Source organism: Lontra canadensis, unplaced genomic scaffold (assembly GCF_010015895.1).
Source record: "Lontra canadensis isolate GAN:19392208 unplaced genomic scaffold, GSC_riverotter_1.0 scaffold23, whole genome shotgun sequence".
Classification (NCBI taxonomy): Eukaryota; Metazoa; Chordata; class Mammalia; order Carnivora; family Mustelidae; genus Lontra; species Lontra canadensis.
Window position 1 is genome coordinate 13,948,931 of NW_022631017.1, and position 14,794 is coordinate 13,963,724.

At 40.6% G+C, this 14,794-nt stretch overlaps 1 protein-coding gene across 3 annotated transcripts in view; it reads right to left on the minus strand.

Moving 5' to 3' along the window:
- The window catches only part of CEP85L (centrosomal protein 85 like), a 173,018-nt gene extending 158,877 nt beyond the window's left edge, over positions 1 to 14,141 (minus strand). Inside the window, exon 1 of one of the 3 annotated variants that reach the window (XM_032862395.1) lies at positions 14,034 to 14,141. In XM_032862395.1, the coding sequence (XP_032718286.1) occupies positions 14,034 to 14,115 (82 nt within the window). In that variant the 5' untranslated portion in view covers positions 14,116 to 14,141. Of the gene's footprint in view, positions 1 to 8,463; positions 8,670 to 12,495; positions 12,860 to 14,033 lie in introns of those variants that run through there. The other 2 variants (XM_032862396.1, XM_032862397.1) reach the window with 2 other exon arrangements.
- Between the last annotated feature and the right edge of the window lie 653 nt (positions 14,142 to 14,794).

Here is a 14,794-nt window from a genome sequence, read left to right on the forward strand (position 1 = left end):
TTTTTCTCTTCTCCTGCTGGGAAGAGGAGGCTGTATTTGCTGTTCTTTCTCCAGCTCCTTTACGTGTAAGGTTAGGTTGTATATCTGAGACCTTTCTTATTTCTTGAGAAAGGCTTGTATTGCTATACACTTTCCTCTTAGGACCACCTTTACTGCATTCCAAAGGTTTTGAACAGTTGTGTTTTCATTTTGTTTCCATGAATTTTTTAAATTCTTCTTTTATTTGCTGGTTGACCCATTCATTCTTTAGTATGATGCTCTTTAGTCTCCATATGTTTGAGTTCTTTCCAAATTTCCTCTTCTGATTGAGTTCTAGGTTTCAAAGCACTGCAGTCTGAAAATATGCAGGGAATGATACAAAATTTTTGTTGCCAGTTGAGACCTGATTTGTGACCCAATATATTATCTATTCTAGAGAATGTTCCATATCCACTCAAGAAGAATGCATTTTCTGTTGCTTTAGGATGGAGTGTTCTAAATGTATCTGTAAAGTCCATGTGGTCCAGTGTGTCATTCAAAGCTGTTTCCTTGATCCTCTGCTTAGATGATCTGTCCACTGCAGTGAGGGGGGTGCTAGAGTCCCCTACAATTATTGTATTATTATCGATGTGTTTCTTTAGTTTTGTTATTAATTTGTTTATATAACTGGCTGCTCCCATATTAGGGGCATAAATATTTACAAATGTTAGATCTTCTTGTTGGATAGACCCTTTAGTTATGATATAATGTCCTTCCTCATCTCTTATTACAGTCGTTGGTTTTAAAATCTAATTTGTGGGATGCCTGGGTGGCTCAGTGGGTTAAAGCCTCTGACTTCAGCCCAAGTCATGATCCCAGGGTCCTGGGATCGAGCCCCACATGGGACTCTCTGCTCAGCAGGGAGCCTGCTTCCCCCTCTCTCTCTTCTTACCTCTCTGCCTACTTGTGATCTCTCTGTGTCAAATAAATAAATAAAATCTTAAAAAAAAATAAAATAAAATCTAATTTGTTTGATATAAGGATTGCCACCCCAGCTTTATTTTCATGTCCACTAGCATGATGTATGGTCCCCCCCACCACCAATTTTAAATCTGGAAGTGTATTTGGGTCAAAAATAAGTCTCTTGCAGACAGCTTATCAGTGGGCTTTGCTTTTGGGGGGGCGGCTTCCTTTTTTTTATCCAATTTGATACACTGTGTCTTTTGATTGGGGGCACTTAGCCCATTTACATTCAGAGTAAGTACTGAAAGATATGAATTTAGTGCCATTAAGCCTATAAAGTCACCATTTCTATAAACTCTCTCTGTTCCTTTCTGGTCTATTTAACTTCTGGGCTCCCTCTTTGCTTAAAGGACCCTTTTTAATATTCCTTGTAGGGCTAGTTTGGTGTTCACAAGTTCTTTTAGTTTCTGTTTGCCCTGGAAGCTTTTTATCTCTCCTTCTATTTTGAATGACAGCCTTCTATTTTGGTAAAGTATTCTAGGCTGCAAATGTTTCTCATTTAGTACCTGAATATATCATGCCAGTCCTTTCTGGCCTGCCAGGTCTCTGTGGATAGGTATGCTCCAAGTCTAATGTTTCTACCCTTGTAGGTTATGGACCTTTGTCCCAACAACAACCACAGAGAAATATACACTAGAGAAATCAGGAACACTGAAAAAAAAAAATTAATTTAAAAAAAATCAGGTAAGACCCAAAACTGGGGGAAAAAATTTTTTTTAAGAAGAAAGAATGTAATCAGGGGGCTAGAACAGACCAATACACTGGATCCTGTGTGTATTTGGTCTCTTTGTCAGAAAACTAGATCCCAAAACTGTAAAGAAAGAAGAAGTTATATATGTAAAAAATCAAATACAATGAACGGACAGAATATAACTATAAAAATGAAAATTAAAAGGGAAAAAAGGGGGGGATATAAACAGACACGTGAACAGAACAGAGCAACACACTATATCCTGAGTGTATTTTGGTTGGTTTGTTACAAAACACTACGTCTCAAAATTGTAATATATATATATGTATGTGTGTGTATGTCTATATATATACATATATACACACAAACAAAATACATTGAAATAATGTAACAGTAAAGATAAACATTTTTAAAGACTTTAAAGACTTTAACAGAACCAAAAAAAAAAAAAGGAAGAAAAAGAGAGACAGAGAGAGAGAGACAATATGATCAGACAGGTGAAGAGAATAGAGCCATACACTAGATTCTGATGTATTCCAGTCTGTTAGAAGAAACTGTCCCAGAATGGTAAAGAAAGAAAAATGTATATACAAAAATAAAATTAAATACAATGAAAGGTTAGAATGTAACTGTAAAACTGAAAATAAAAAAAAGATTTTTTAAAAAGTTGAGAAGAAATTGGTTGAAAGGGAAAGAGAAAAAAATTAAAAGACTTGAGAATTAGGGGGGAAAAAACATGAATTGTGTATGCCATATGCCCCTAGTGTTGGAGTTCTGCGGTTCTCAACGATCGGTAAAGTAGGTCTTGCCTGGATGTTCTTGCTGATCTTCTAGGAGAGGGGCCTGTTACCCTGATTCTCCGGTGTCTTTGACCTGAGCAGAATCGCACTGCCCTTGCCAAGGGGGTCAGGCTAAGTAATCTGCTCTGGATTGGATTGCTTTATGTGGCTTTTGTTGCCTGAAGGCTTTCCCTACTGCTTTAGAGGACGAGACTGAAATGGTGGTCTCTCTATCTCAAGCCTCGGAGCCAAGAGTTTGGGCCTGACTCCTTAGTGCACCCTTAGGGAAAAGCAGTCAATCACTCTGGTCCTCCCTGGTCTTGGTCGCCACTCCGTGCTCATCCAGCCTGTGACCAAGCATTTCGATCTCAGACATGCAACCCCACTTTGAGTTTCTAAACCCAGCAGACTCTTGCGGCTCTCACCTGCACCACTCCTCCCAGTTCTGCCAGTTCTGCCCTGCTCAGAAAGCAGTTGCCCCACCAGGCCACAGTTCAGTTTATGGCAATGCTGAGCTAAGAACCCACTCCTGGACTCACTGAGAGCAGCCAGCTTCCCCACTCCAATGCTTAGAAACTCTGACGCACTCAGGTACCCCTCTGCCTTGTCTTCCTGTAACCCCCCGGGACACCGAGATCACACTGTCTCTCACCTAGGACTCTGCCCTGCTTCACCATCTGAGCTCCTTTCAGGCAGGGATGTCCCTCACCATAGCAGACTTCTAAAAGTTCTGATTTTGCAGGGCACCTGAGTGGCTCAGTTGTTTAAGTGTCTGCCTTCGGCTCAGGTCATGATCCCAGGGTCCTGGGATTGAGCCCTGCATCAGGCTCCCTGCTTGGTGGGGAGCCTGCTACTCCCTCTCCCTCTGCCTGCTGCTCTGCCTACTTGTGCTCTCTTTCAATCTCCCTGTCCAAAAAAAAAAAAAAAAAAAAAGGATTCTTAAAGAAAGAAATAAAAATAAAAGTTCTGATTTTGCATTCTGCTGCTGTATCACTTTCCAATTCCCAGCTTACAGAGGGCCCCCTCCCCTCACAGTGTGTCTTCCCACGTATCAGCTCAGATTCACTTCTCCATCCCTCCGACCTTACAGAAAGCAGTCACTTTTCTATTTGAAGAGTTGCAGCTATTCTTTTCTTAGACTCTGGTTGAGTTCACAGGTGTTCAGAATGATTTGATAGCTATCTAGCTGAACTCCTGAGAGCAGGCAACACTAAGGTCTCCTACTCCTCTGCCACCTTGGTGAAAAATCATGAAGAGATATACCTTTAAAAGTGCCAGGCATAAAGGGGCTCTTGGATGGCACAGCTGGTTAGGTAGCCCTAGCTCTTTGTTTCAGCTCAGGACCTGTGCATCGCGGGCTCTGTGCTCAGTGCAGACTCTGCTTGGGATTATCTCTTCCTATCCCTCTGCCCCTACCACTCACGCTCACTGCCTCTCTCAAATAAAAATCTTTAATAAGTAAAAATTTTTAAAAGTGCCAGGCATAAAAACAAACACATTAATCAATGGAACAGAATAAAGGGCCCAGAAATAAACCCATGCATATATGGTGTATTATTTACTACAAAATAGTCAAGAATATACAATGGGGAAAGGATAGTCTCTTCAATAAATGGTGTTGGGAAAACTGGGCAGTCACATGCAAAAGAATGAAACCGGACCCCTATCTTAATACCATACACAAAAATCAACTCAAAATGAGTTAAAAGCTTGCACATAAGGCCTGAAACCATAAAACTCCTGAAGGAAGACATAGAGGGTAAGCTCCTTGACATCAGTCTTGGCAATAATTTTTTTGGACTTGCCACCAAAAGCAAAGGCAACAAAAGCAAAAATAAACAATCAGAACTGCATCAAACTAAAAAGCTTCTGTACAGCAAAGGAAACCATCAACAAAATGAAAAGGCAACCTATGGAATATAAAAAAGTATTTCCAAATCATGTACCTAATAAGTGTTTGTTTTTTAAAGTAGGCTCCACACCCACCAGGGCCCAACATGGGATTTGACCTCAAGACTTGAAATGGAAACCTGAGCTGAGATCAAAGTTGGACACCTAACCAACTGAGCCACCCAGATGCCCCTGTGAAAAGGATTTAATATCCAAAATATATAAGAAACTCATACAACTGAACAGCCATATATAAAATACACACACACACATATGCAGGGGTGTGTGTGTGTGTGTGTGTGTGTGTATATATATATATATATATACACACACACACATATATATGTATATAGATGTATATACATATATATATCACAGATTTTAAAATGGGCAGAGGACCTGAATAGGTATTTTTCCAAAAAAGATAGACAAATAGCCAAAATCTAAACCACCATGAGATACCACCTCACACCAGTTAGAATGTCCATTATCAAAGAGCCACAGAATAACAAATACTGGCAAGGATGTGGAGAAAAGGAACTATTGGTGGGAATGTAAATAAAAACTGAATTTTAAATAATCAAAAACTATTAGTCTTTGCTTTCTAAACACAAAAAAATAGAGAAGTTCATTCATCAACTACTTTAAATAATTTTAGACACATTACCAATAAAGGTATAAGACTATATTCTTCAGATATGATTCTGAATTTCCTTATTTACAATTCTGTCTTAACAAGGAAGACCTTTCATTGGTTTAGGTTGAGGTTAAGATTATTTCAATTAAGAACAATGATCAGATAAATAAGTAGTTTGCCTTTCACAGAAAAAGTATGAATTCAAACCAATAAATATTTGCCAAGTACTCATTATATAGGTGTAAAAAGGTAGAGTCCTATCTTCTGGTTACTTGAAATGCTGCATTCAGAAAAAGTACATTGGTAGCCATTTAGAACAAGGGCCACATTTAATTTAATCTCTCATAACCTTCCGTTCTGTTTATAAACTAGTAAAAATGAGAGGTTTTTAATAAAACCACTGCAAATATGGAGAAAGTATACCAAATGGTATTCCAGAGGTTCCCCTTTGTCTTTGAATATAACTATTTCAAAGTACCACTAGAAAAAATATTCTACATGGTAGCATATTATGCCAAAACTTAGAAGGATCAACAGCACGTAGGAAAAAATAAAAATCCCAATCAAAAGAAGTTTTCCTAAATAAAAAAGTAATTAAGCCTAATAAATGTAACTTTTATTTATGTGACCATTGGCCTGCAAAGGAAGCTAATTATTTCTGTTAGCCTTTTGTTTACTCATGCCTAAGTGCCACACATATTTAAATGCCAAAACTATAACAAAACATTAGTTCTAGGGGGTGCCTGGGTGGCTAAGTCAGTTAAGCATCTGACTCTTGGTCTCAGCTCAGATCTTGGTATCAGGGTGATAAGTTCAAGTTCCAACATATTTCAAAATAAAGTTTTGAGAAAATTAACTATCTCCCCAAAATTAAAGAACTTAATTTCTGTACATTACTCCTCAAATGGGATGCAATGCTCAATACTACTGAGAAAGCTTCTCAAAAGCTTCTGCAATGTCATGGCAAGGCAATATATATTTCTTAGGGTTAATAAACATACATCTGCCTCTACAAGAGCAATACAACAACCTTGTAGAAAACTTTGAATTTTAGATGATATATAATCCAAATTTTTCACCCCATTCTCTTCCAGAGGATAACTAAAAACTATAGTTCATCTCTAACTGAATTTTAGTACTGCAAAGTAGCATCAATAAAGCAATCAGATTTATTTACTAGACATCTACCATACAGAAAAGGCATGAAACAAAGCTCTTGATCTTAAACTCATTCTTTATAGTTCATAGTCTAATCAATGACTTGAATTAATTTAGTACTATGTAATGAAATCTTAAAACCACTTATGACACCAGAAAATAAAAATAGAGGCAGAGTCACTTTTTTGAGGCAGATTCTCAGGCCAAAGAATAAAATAAAACTAATTACCAAAGTCTAGGTTCCCTGACTGAGAAAATCTATTCTGATGGGAAAAACACTTACACCATTTTAGATGCCCTGGGCAAAGGGTCAGCCACTGTTCATTGTAAGGCATTCCAGGAGACACTTCCCCTAGTTTTAACACTGAGCATCCCAGGCAAACCTAGTTGGTCACCCTAACTTGAGAAGTAGTAAGGAGAAAGCAATTCAAACTTCCATTTAGGACGTATGTATTAATCTCTATGCAATAAAGAGTTGAGTAGATTCAAGAATCTCCAATTCCCACCAGCTTTAAATTTTTAAGTCTCTCACTGAAACTGGCCAGTGACATTGATCCATTCTCTTCTGACTCATTTTACATGGCCCCTTAGAACCATAAGACTTTAGTGATCATTCCTTCCTTCAGCCTCCTTTCTTCTAGAACATCACACTCTGGTTTTACTCTGAACTCACTGGCTCTTCTGTTTCTTTGGATTGTTCCTCTTCCTCTACCTGACAGAAAACATTAAATGTTCCAGAGTTTGATCCTCTGCTGTCCTCTCTATACTCTCTGTGACCACCTATAAACACCATTTACACTCATATCTCTAAAAATTCATATCTCCACCTCTCCCATCTCCCCAGTGAGCTCCAGGCTGAGTATCAGACCTGAACTTCTAAAAAACATCTCAAATTTCACATGGCCAAAACAGAACTCAATTCTACATGCCTTCCTCACTCTTCTCTGCCTCAGGAAACAGCACTACCATCCACTACAATTACTGAAGCCAAAACTAAGACATCGTCTTTGATTTCTCTTTCCCTCCTTTTCCACCTCCAAACCATCAGTAAATCCTGTCAGCTTTCTCAAACATATTCCAAACCCATTCTTTTCTCTCCAAATCCGATTTTACCACTATGATCAAAGCCATCATCTGTCACCTAATTACTACAATAACTTATTAACTGGCTTCCCTACTGCTCTTTTTTCCCACACCCCTCCACAATTTCTTCCCCTCACAAAACAGCCAGGAGTGATCTTAAACCCCAAGAACAGAGAATGTCTACTTTGTTTCCCCAATACACAGAACAGTGTCAGCCTCATAGTGGACACTCCCTGGTGAATGAATGAACAGTCAGCAGTCTCTCCTCCCCTTTCATACCTAGCTTCCCCCCACACAGAATAGAATCCAAACTTCTTACTATGCCTTACATCATCAGGCCTCCTTCACCTCACATCCCTGCTCTCTATGCTCCAGATTTCACTGGCTCTTGATATTCCTCAAACTCCTCATTTTTACCGTAGAGATGTTTCTGTACCCTCCACCTGAACACTCCTGCGTTCATGGCTGGTTCCTTCTCATCGTTCTGGCCTCAGCTCAAAATCACCTCCTCAGAAAGGCCTTCCCTGACCTGCCTATCCAAAGTAGATCTATCCATCTTCTGCCACCTCACCCAGTTTCCTTTTTTTCACAGTACTTAGCAGGTAAATTCTCTTGTTGTTAGTTTACTTACAGATAGCTTCCTCCTCACTAGAATATAAACTCCCTTAGAGCTGGGACCTTATCTTTCTTGTTCAGTGATGTATCCCTAGAGACTAGTACAATGCCTACTACATAATATTTATTGAAAGAATGACTCACAAACATTTACCAAGTACTTATTATGTGCCAACTGCTATGCTAGGTAATAACAATGGATTTTTTTAATTAAACAAAAATAGGAAGTGGAAATAAAATATTAGTATGAGGAGAAATTTGATGTTCATTTTATGTTGACCATTCCTGCACTTAAAATGAAAGATCTTCTATGATAAATTCTACTTTTCAAAATATTATTTTGGCAGTATAAAATATGAATACCCTTAAAGTATTAGTAATAATTACTATCTCACTGCAGCTTTGGAAGTTACCTAGATGATGACAATATTCATTTTTAATGTACATTTTATACATTAGTTCCTACTAATTAAGCCATGATTCAATAAAATACTATCTAGGACTCTTCATGTCTTCAAAATACACATACAAACATTTCATCCAATCAGAAAAATCATGACTCTGTAAAACCTTTCTGTTCTCAACATACAGAAATATTCACAACATGACAATAGTGGTTGTCAACTCACCATTTATTGTCTGGCCTCAGATTAATTAACCAGCTTCATTCAAGCCAAGAAGTGATCAAATTCCAATTACTAATCAAGTTCATTTCACAAAAGTCATCACTAAAGTTGAGATTCACCCCTCACCTCCCAATGCCTATTATAACAGAACATGTCCAACTGAGTTTAGGTGGAAGAGTTACGTTTCATTGTTAACACAGTACTTTTAGATCTATCTAATTCAGAACCACAGCAGAAAACCTTAGTATCTGATGTAATCATACCAGTTACCACCACTATCATTGTGACATCACTAAACACCTTATGGCAAAGCATCACCTAGGAAGAGCTAGATTTCAAGCTCAAGGCACTAAACAAATGACATTTCTTCGGATCTTATGTTTTCTATAATGTCACATTTTAGCACACTTTAAAACTATCATATCCTACCCCAAAATGTTGTAAGGGTTGAATATACTAATATTTTTAAAGTATGATTTATAAAATGAATCAAATTCAGTATAACTAGGTATAAGTACTCAAAATATTACACTAGATTTTTAAAACATGAGGGAAGTAGAGGAACTTGGGTGGCCCAGTCAGTTAAGCATCCTAACGCTTGATTTCGGCTCAGGTCATGGTCATGATCTCAGGGATGTGGGATCAAGCCCCAGTGTTAGGCTCTGCACTGGGCATAAAGCCTTCTTAAGATTCCCTCTCTTCTCTTCCCTCTGCCCATCCCTCTCTAAAAAACAAAACAAGACAAAAAAACCTAAGGGAAATATACCCATCCTTCAACCAACTTTAAAACTATTATACAGTTTGAATAGTAGGGTATTCTCAAATGTACTCAACCAAAAACATAAAAGACATACCACTTGTTCTATTTAACCAACTGAGCCACCCAGCGCCCCCCACTTGTTCTATTTAAAATTAACTTTCTAACCCTACTTGTCAATAGAAAAAGAGGTGGGGGCAGGGGGCTTTTGTTTTTTCTTTGTATCGAAATATAAGAACATATTAATCTTATTTACATTTATATACAGTTACTCTATAAAGTTGAAAAACTATAGGTACCAAAACAAAATTAAATCCTAAAGAAAAGGCCAAAAGTTCAGGATTTTCCAACTCACACTTGTTATTACTATTTGTTTTTACTGCCATTACTTAAAAAAAGTTCCCTTCAGTATTTTCAGCTGATTCTATGTTACCCTTCATTTTCTCCTTAGTCTGGTTAGATATTTGCATAAACAAATCATATTTAGGATACCCGTAATTAACCCACATATTGAAATAAACTCATTTCAATACCAGCAATTATTTACTTACCCCTGGTCTTTGCATTGGCCCTCAGGACCAAAACGATTGCTGACAAATTCAATCAGAAGACAGCCCTTTGTTTTCAGTAAAGTCCTAAAATCACTCAACTTAATCAAAAGATATACTGGACATTATTTCACAAATATATATTTTCTTCAAATTCTCAAAAAGGAAAAGAAATCCCTGCATAAATCAACTCAGAGGTCATTATCTTGACCTTCACCATCTGCTCATTTGTAGAAAAAACTACACTTAAGTTTTTCATCTATGGTATAACTTCATAAAACTAACTAAAAAATAATTTTAAATACTTATTTGCTCATGGGGCACCTGGGTGACCCAGTTGGTTAAGAGTCTGCCTTCAGCTTGGATCATGGTCCTGGGACTGGGCTGCATTGGGCTCCCTGCTCAGTGGAGATGCTGCTTTTCCCTCTACTCCCCCTCATGCTCTCTCTATCTCATCTCTGTCTCTCTCAAATAAGTAAAATCTTTAAAAAAATAAAAAACGTATTTGCTCAATAAAGAAGCATAACAAAAATTTTATCATTATTACTGTAAAAGTAATCAACTCTCAGCTTATAAGCTGAAAAAAAAAAAATTTGGAAAGGCATGTCCTGACATACCAATGGTTTATCACTACCAAAAAAAAAAAAAAAATTAGATAAAATATATGCTTTGTAAAGATATCCTGTCCAAATTACTTCATCTTGGGTACTGCTTATAAAGTATCTCCTTCCACTATGTTCTCTGCTACAGCGAAGGTCTAAAGGCGGCAATATAACCTCAAAGTCCTTCCTTCAGTTACTTAACTTCTAAATACTAGGATGTTTTCTTCCTCATGGAAAACAATGGAAAAATGGATACAATGCTTGGGTGATATTACACCTCCAAACATATTATTACAAATCTATTTAAAGAGGTTAGGTTACAAAGACATTACAGATGGCTTCTAACATGTAAATTGAAAGCACTCCATCCAACCCCTAGGGATAATGAACTGTCTTCTCACTTACTGGAGTTACTTTGATTGCAGAATTTCCAAATACTCAGTAAGCATCAGAAACCTCTTAATTGCAGTCTCCCCTTTTTCCGACAAGTAATATACATCTTAGAGAAAATAATTCCTACTCACGTTTTTCTTACTAAATGCATGCCTATTAAATTCCATTACTTATTAAAGTGTTGCAAGACCAGATTTAAGAGAATGATTTTAAATCTAACCCTGGATTTTAAAATTTATATATTTCTCCATCTAAAAGTACAGTATGATGACCACAATTAACAATACCATACTGTATGTTTGAAATTTACTAAGTGGGTAGATGTTAAGTGTTTTTACCACTCACAAAAATATGGTTAACTCTATGAGGTGATGGGTATATTAAATAGCCTGATTGTGGAGATCATTTCATGATGCATTTATACAAGTGGTACACCTTAAATACACATACAATTTCTACTTGTCAATTACATCCCCCCAGTAACTGGTAAAATTATATGCCTAAAAAAACACATCACAAATTTCTAGACTATCACAAAATTGTGTTATTTGAAATTTTAATAGCAACTGCGCCTGATATATTTCAAACAGCAGAAAATACTATCAGAAAAAAAAATTCACACTTCCAAATACTGCTTCTCCTTTTTGCTTTGCAAATAGCTTTGAATGTACACAAAATGTCAGTTACAAGTGGAACTCAAACATTTTGTGGAACAAGGTTACCTAGAAGTTCTGGAAACACCTAAAATTGTAGGAAAAATTTTGCGTCTGTACTTAAGGCAATTTTTTTCTGCATAAAAGGCCTACAAAACTTTCAGCTTCCCGAAAAGGTTCAAGATCCAATTAAAGTGACTGGAGGAACCGTCAGTGTCAAATAACTTATCACAGGCAATCCAAGCCTTACTATTTTTTTATCCTGAATGGCGGGGCTGGGGGGGGGCGTTTATCCTAATTTGGTGGATCCTACACAACTTCTAAGCAGATGCAGGCATGAAATGGCTGTCCGATACAAACCGCTCCCTTCACACACCGAACGCGGCAATCTCCAAATTTTCTTGAAGGGGCCAGCGAGAAGCAAACGCATTAACACCCCCACTGCTCAAAGATGGACTAGCTCATGCAGGACGTGTCCTCCTCTTACGCCAGAGAGGGCTGCGGGGAGGTGACCAGGTTTCACCGAGGGGCAGAAGTCCCCTCCGGGATCACTCACGGAAGAGACCGCATCACCAGCAACCTCCTCCCGCCCCAAAACGCCCCCAAGTAGAAGCTGCCGCCGCGGGCGCCGCAGACCCCGGCCCTCCCAAGCGTTCCCCGGGCCGCCGCCGCAGCACGGTCGCAGCGACCTTCTCGCTCAGGTCCCCCGTAAGCCCTGCTACCCGCGTTGACCACACAACCCAGGAGGGAAAGGGAAGAGGTCGGACAACAAAGCGCAACCCGAGGAGGCCCAGGCGAGCTTTAAGTTGGGGCGCGGGGGCTGCGGCCCAAGAAGGAGCTGGTTGGAGCCGAGCCGCGCGATGCGGGGCGGACGGGGCCGGGGACGCGGCCCGCCAGATGTCAGCCCGCGGGGCCGAGGTGTCTGCAGCCGGGAGGAAACCCGGCGGGCGTGCGCGCGGCGGCGTCGGGGAGGCGGCCGGAGGGAAGCCAGGCCTGAGAAGGGAGGGGAGCGGCACCGGGGTCCCGAGGCGCCTCAGTCGGCCGCAACCCCCGCGCCAGCCGGGGACTGTCCCGTTACTTACCCGCCGGGAGACTGCGGGCTCCGCCGGGGCTGTCCCGGCCGCCGGCCTCCGGGGCCAGGAAGCGCCCCCACATAGCGGGCGGGAGGGCCGGGGACGCACGACTCCCCTCGTCCGTCCTCCCCCGCCTTCTCCTCCCGCTTCTTCGGCGGCGGAAACTTGTGCAGAGCCTGGGGCCGCGGCGACAGGAGCGGGAGGGCGGGCGGGCGGTGTGGTTAACGGCTGCTCAGCGACGGGCGGGGAGCGCAGGGGCCAGATTCGCCGCGGCGCCGGGGGCGGCGGCTGCCATGGCCGGGCCCGTTGGGCTGAGGCCCGGACCGGGGAAGCAGCGGCACCGCGGCGACGGCGGCTGGGTTCCCGGCTGAGCCCAGGGTAGGCTCAGAATCTCCAGGCGAAGTTGCAGCTGCGTCTTCTCTCCGCCCCCTCCGCCCGCAGAGCCGGAGCCCGAGTCCGAGCCGGGTGGGGGCGGGGCCTGACGGGGGCGTGGCCTCGGGCGCTTACATAATGCGTGCGCGGCGCGGGGCGGGAACTGCGGTCCGGTCCTGCAGCTTACCCTTTGCTCAGCCAGCGATTGAGGAGGGGTCGCCTCCACGCACCAGATGCATCCCTCCCTCCCCATCCTACCGCTCTGTCCCGTGAGCAGAGAAGATGAGAAGAACTGGCCCCCCGGACCAGTTCTTTCGGAACCGCCCTCCCTTGGGTAATCCCTCATGGCCTCGGGGCATCTCTCTGAAAGAGACGTGGAAGACCGGTCCCTGCTGCATAACTGCTTGAGATAAAAGGCTAGCCCGGGAGGGATTGAGGGACTCCCAGTCTTATTTGGGATTGGGATTAAAGTCATCATGCATTGCAGAAGCATCGTTGATAGATCACTTTGGGGGAAAGAAAAGGAGTCGTGTTCCTGAATTCTCAAATTCAATGGCGGGGAGGAGGCCGTGGGGGCGGGCGGGGCACCGGGAGCAGATAGCAAAATATCTCCTATAGAAGAATGTGCGCAGAAAAAAGCAGAAAAGAAAAAGACCAGAAGGTTCAGGGAGGGGCCGTAAATTTTAATCTAGTAGCCCAGTGATTCAGATAAGCAACTAGGGAGGAAGGAGTCAAAATAGCACCAAGGCATGCAATGGGAGTAACTTCCTTACACCCTACACCATCAAGTTCCTCCTACGTTTGGTCACTTCCCACTCTTCCCCTGAACCCAGAGTACAAGATTATGTATCTTGAGGAAGGACAAAAGAGTGCAGCATCTTCTCCTTAAATCTTTTCACTGGCAATATTAGGATCCTTCCAACATTTAGATACAAAAGGGTTCATTTAATAAATATTGGTGGAGCACTGTAGAAGGAGGGTTTTACACCTGGTACATGAATAAGAGATAAACTAAAAAGCAAGCCTCTACCCTCAACAAGACTTTGAGTCCAGTGATGCTTTTTCCTGTTTTAGAAGTTTGCTAACAGAGGCCTTGCATTTCTATTTAAACACTTTGGGGGTGCTTAAAGATTTTAGAGGTTAAAGTACATTTAGTTGTGTAGTCTATTACTTACCACATCTATGTTGTAATTTATCTGATTGCAGTTTTACATTTAGTCTCCCACCCATAGAGTTCCATTTATTTCTCCAAATCATGAGCAGTTGGCCCAAGGATCAGCTCTTCCTGAGGACAGAAAGTGACAGAAACATGAAAGGATGTGATGGGTTCCTTTTCCTGGTTTAAATGTGCATTAGTTCATTTGAATAGTTATTCAAGTTTAGAAAACTTGAATAGTTGAGGTTCAGAAAGAAGCCTAAAAAATAATAATAAAAAATTCCAGAAAGAATTATCAGAACCTATATAGCTATATAAAAGTATCCTTGTTTTCATGATTTATAGTTACCATAGTCTCATAACAGGTACAGTATTTATTAAACACCAAAATTTTTTATAAAGTTCTAGGAAATGCATGAATTATTACAGATATATCTTGATCTTTTGTGAGTTTATATTTATTTGTTATTCCCAAACTCTCCCAACTTCCACTCAATTCTAAGCAGCGTTTTTGTTTCTGTTTTTAATCATTTGCTCAGGTTTTCTATGTATTTTTTGCCAGTGTGGAGGGCATGCTGCTACATACACAAAAGAACATGTGAAGCTGAGACTATGTAAAATATTTCAATACCAATTACAGGGTAAAAGGAAATAGTAAAAACATCTTTCTACTTTGGTAATTGGCACCAAAGATAAAAATTTTTGTGTTCCTACTAATTAAACTTGGAAGGATACAGATCTAATGCAATTAAAATAGCAAATACTAAGCAAGAATATTAT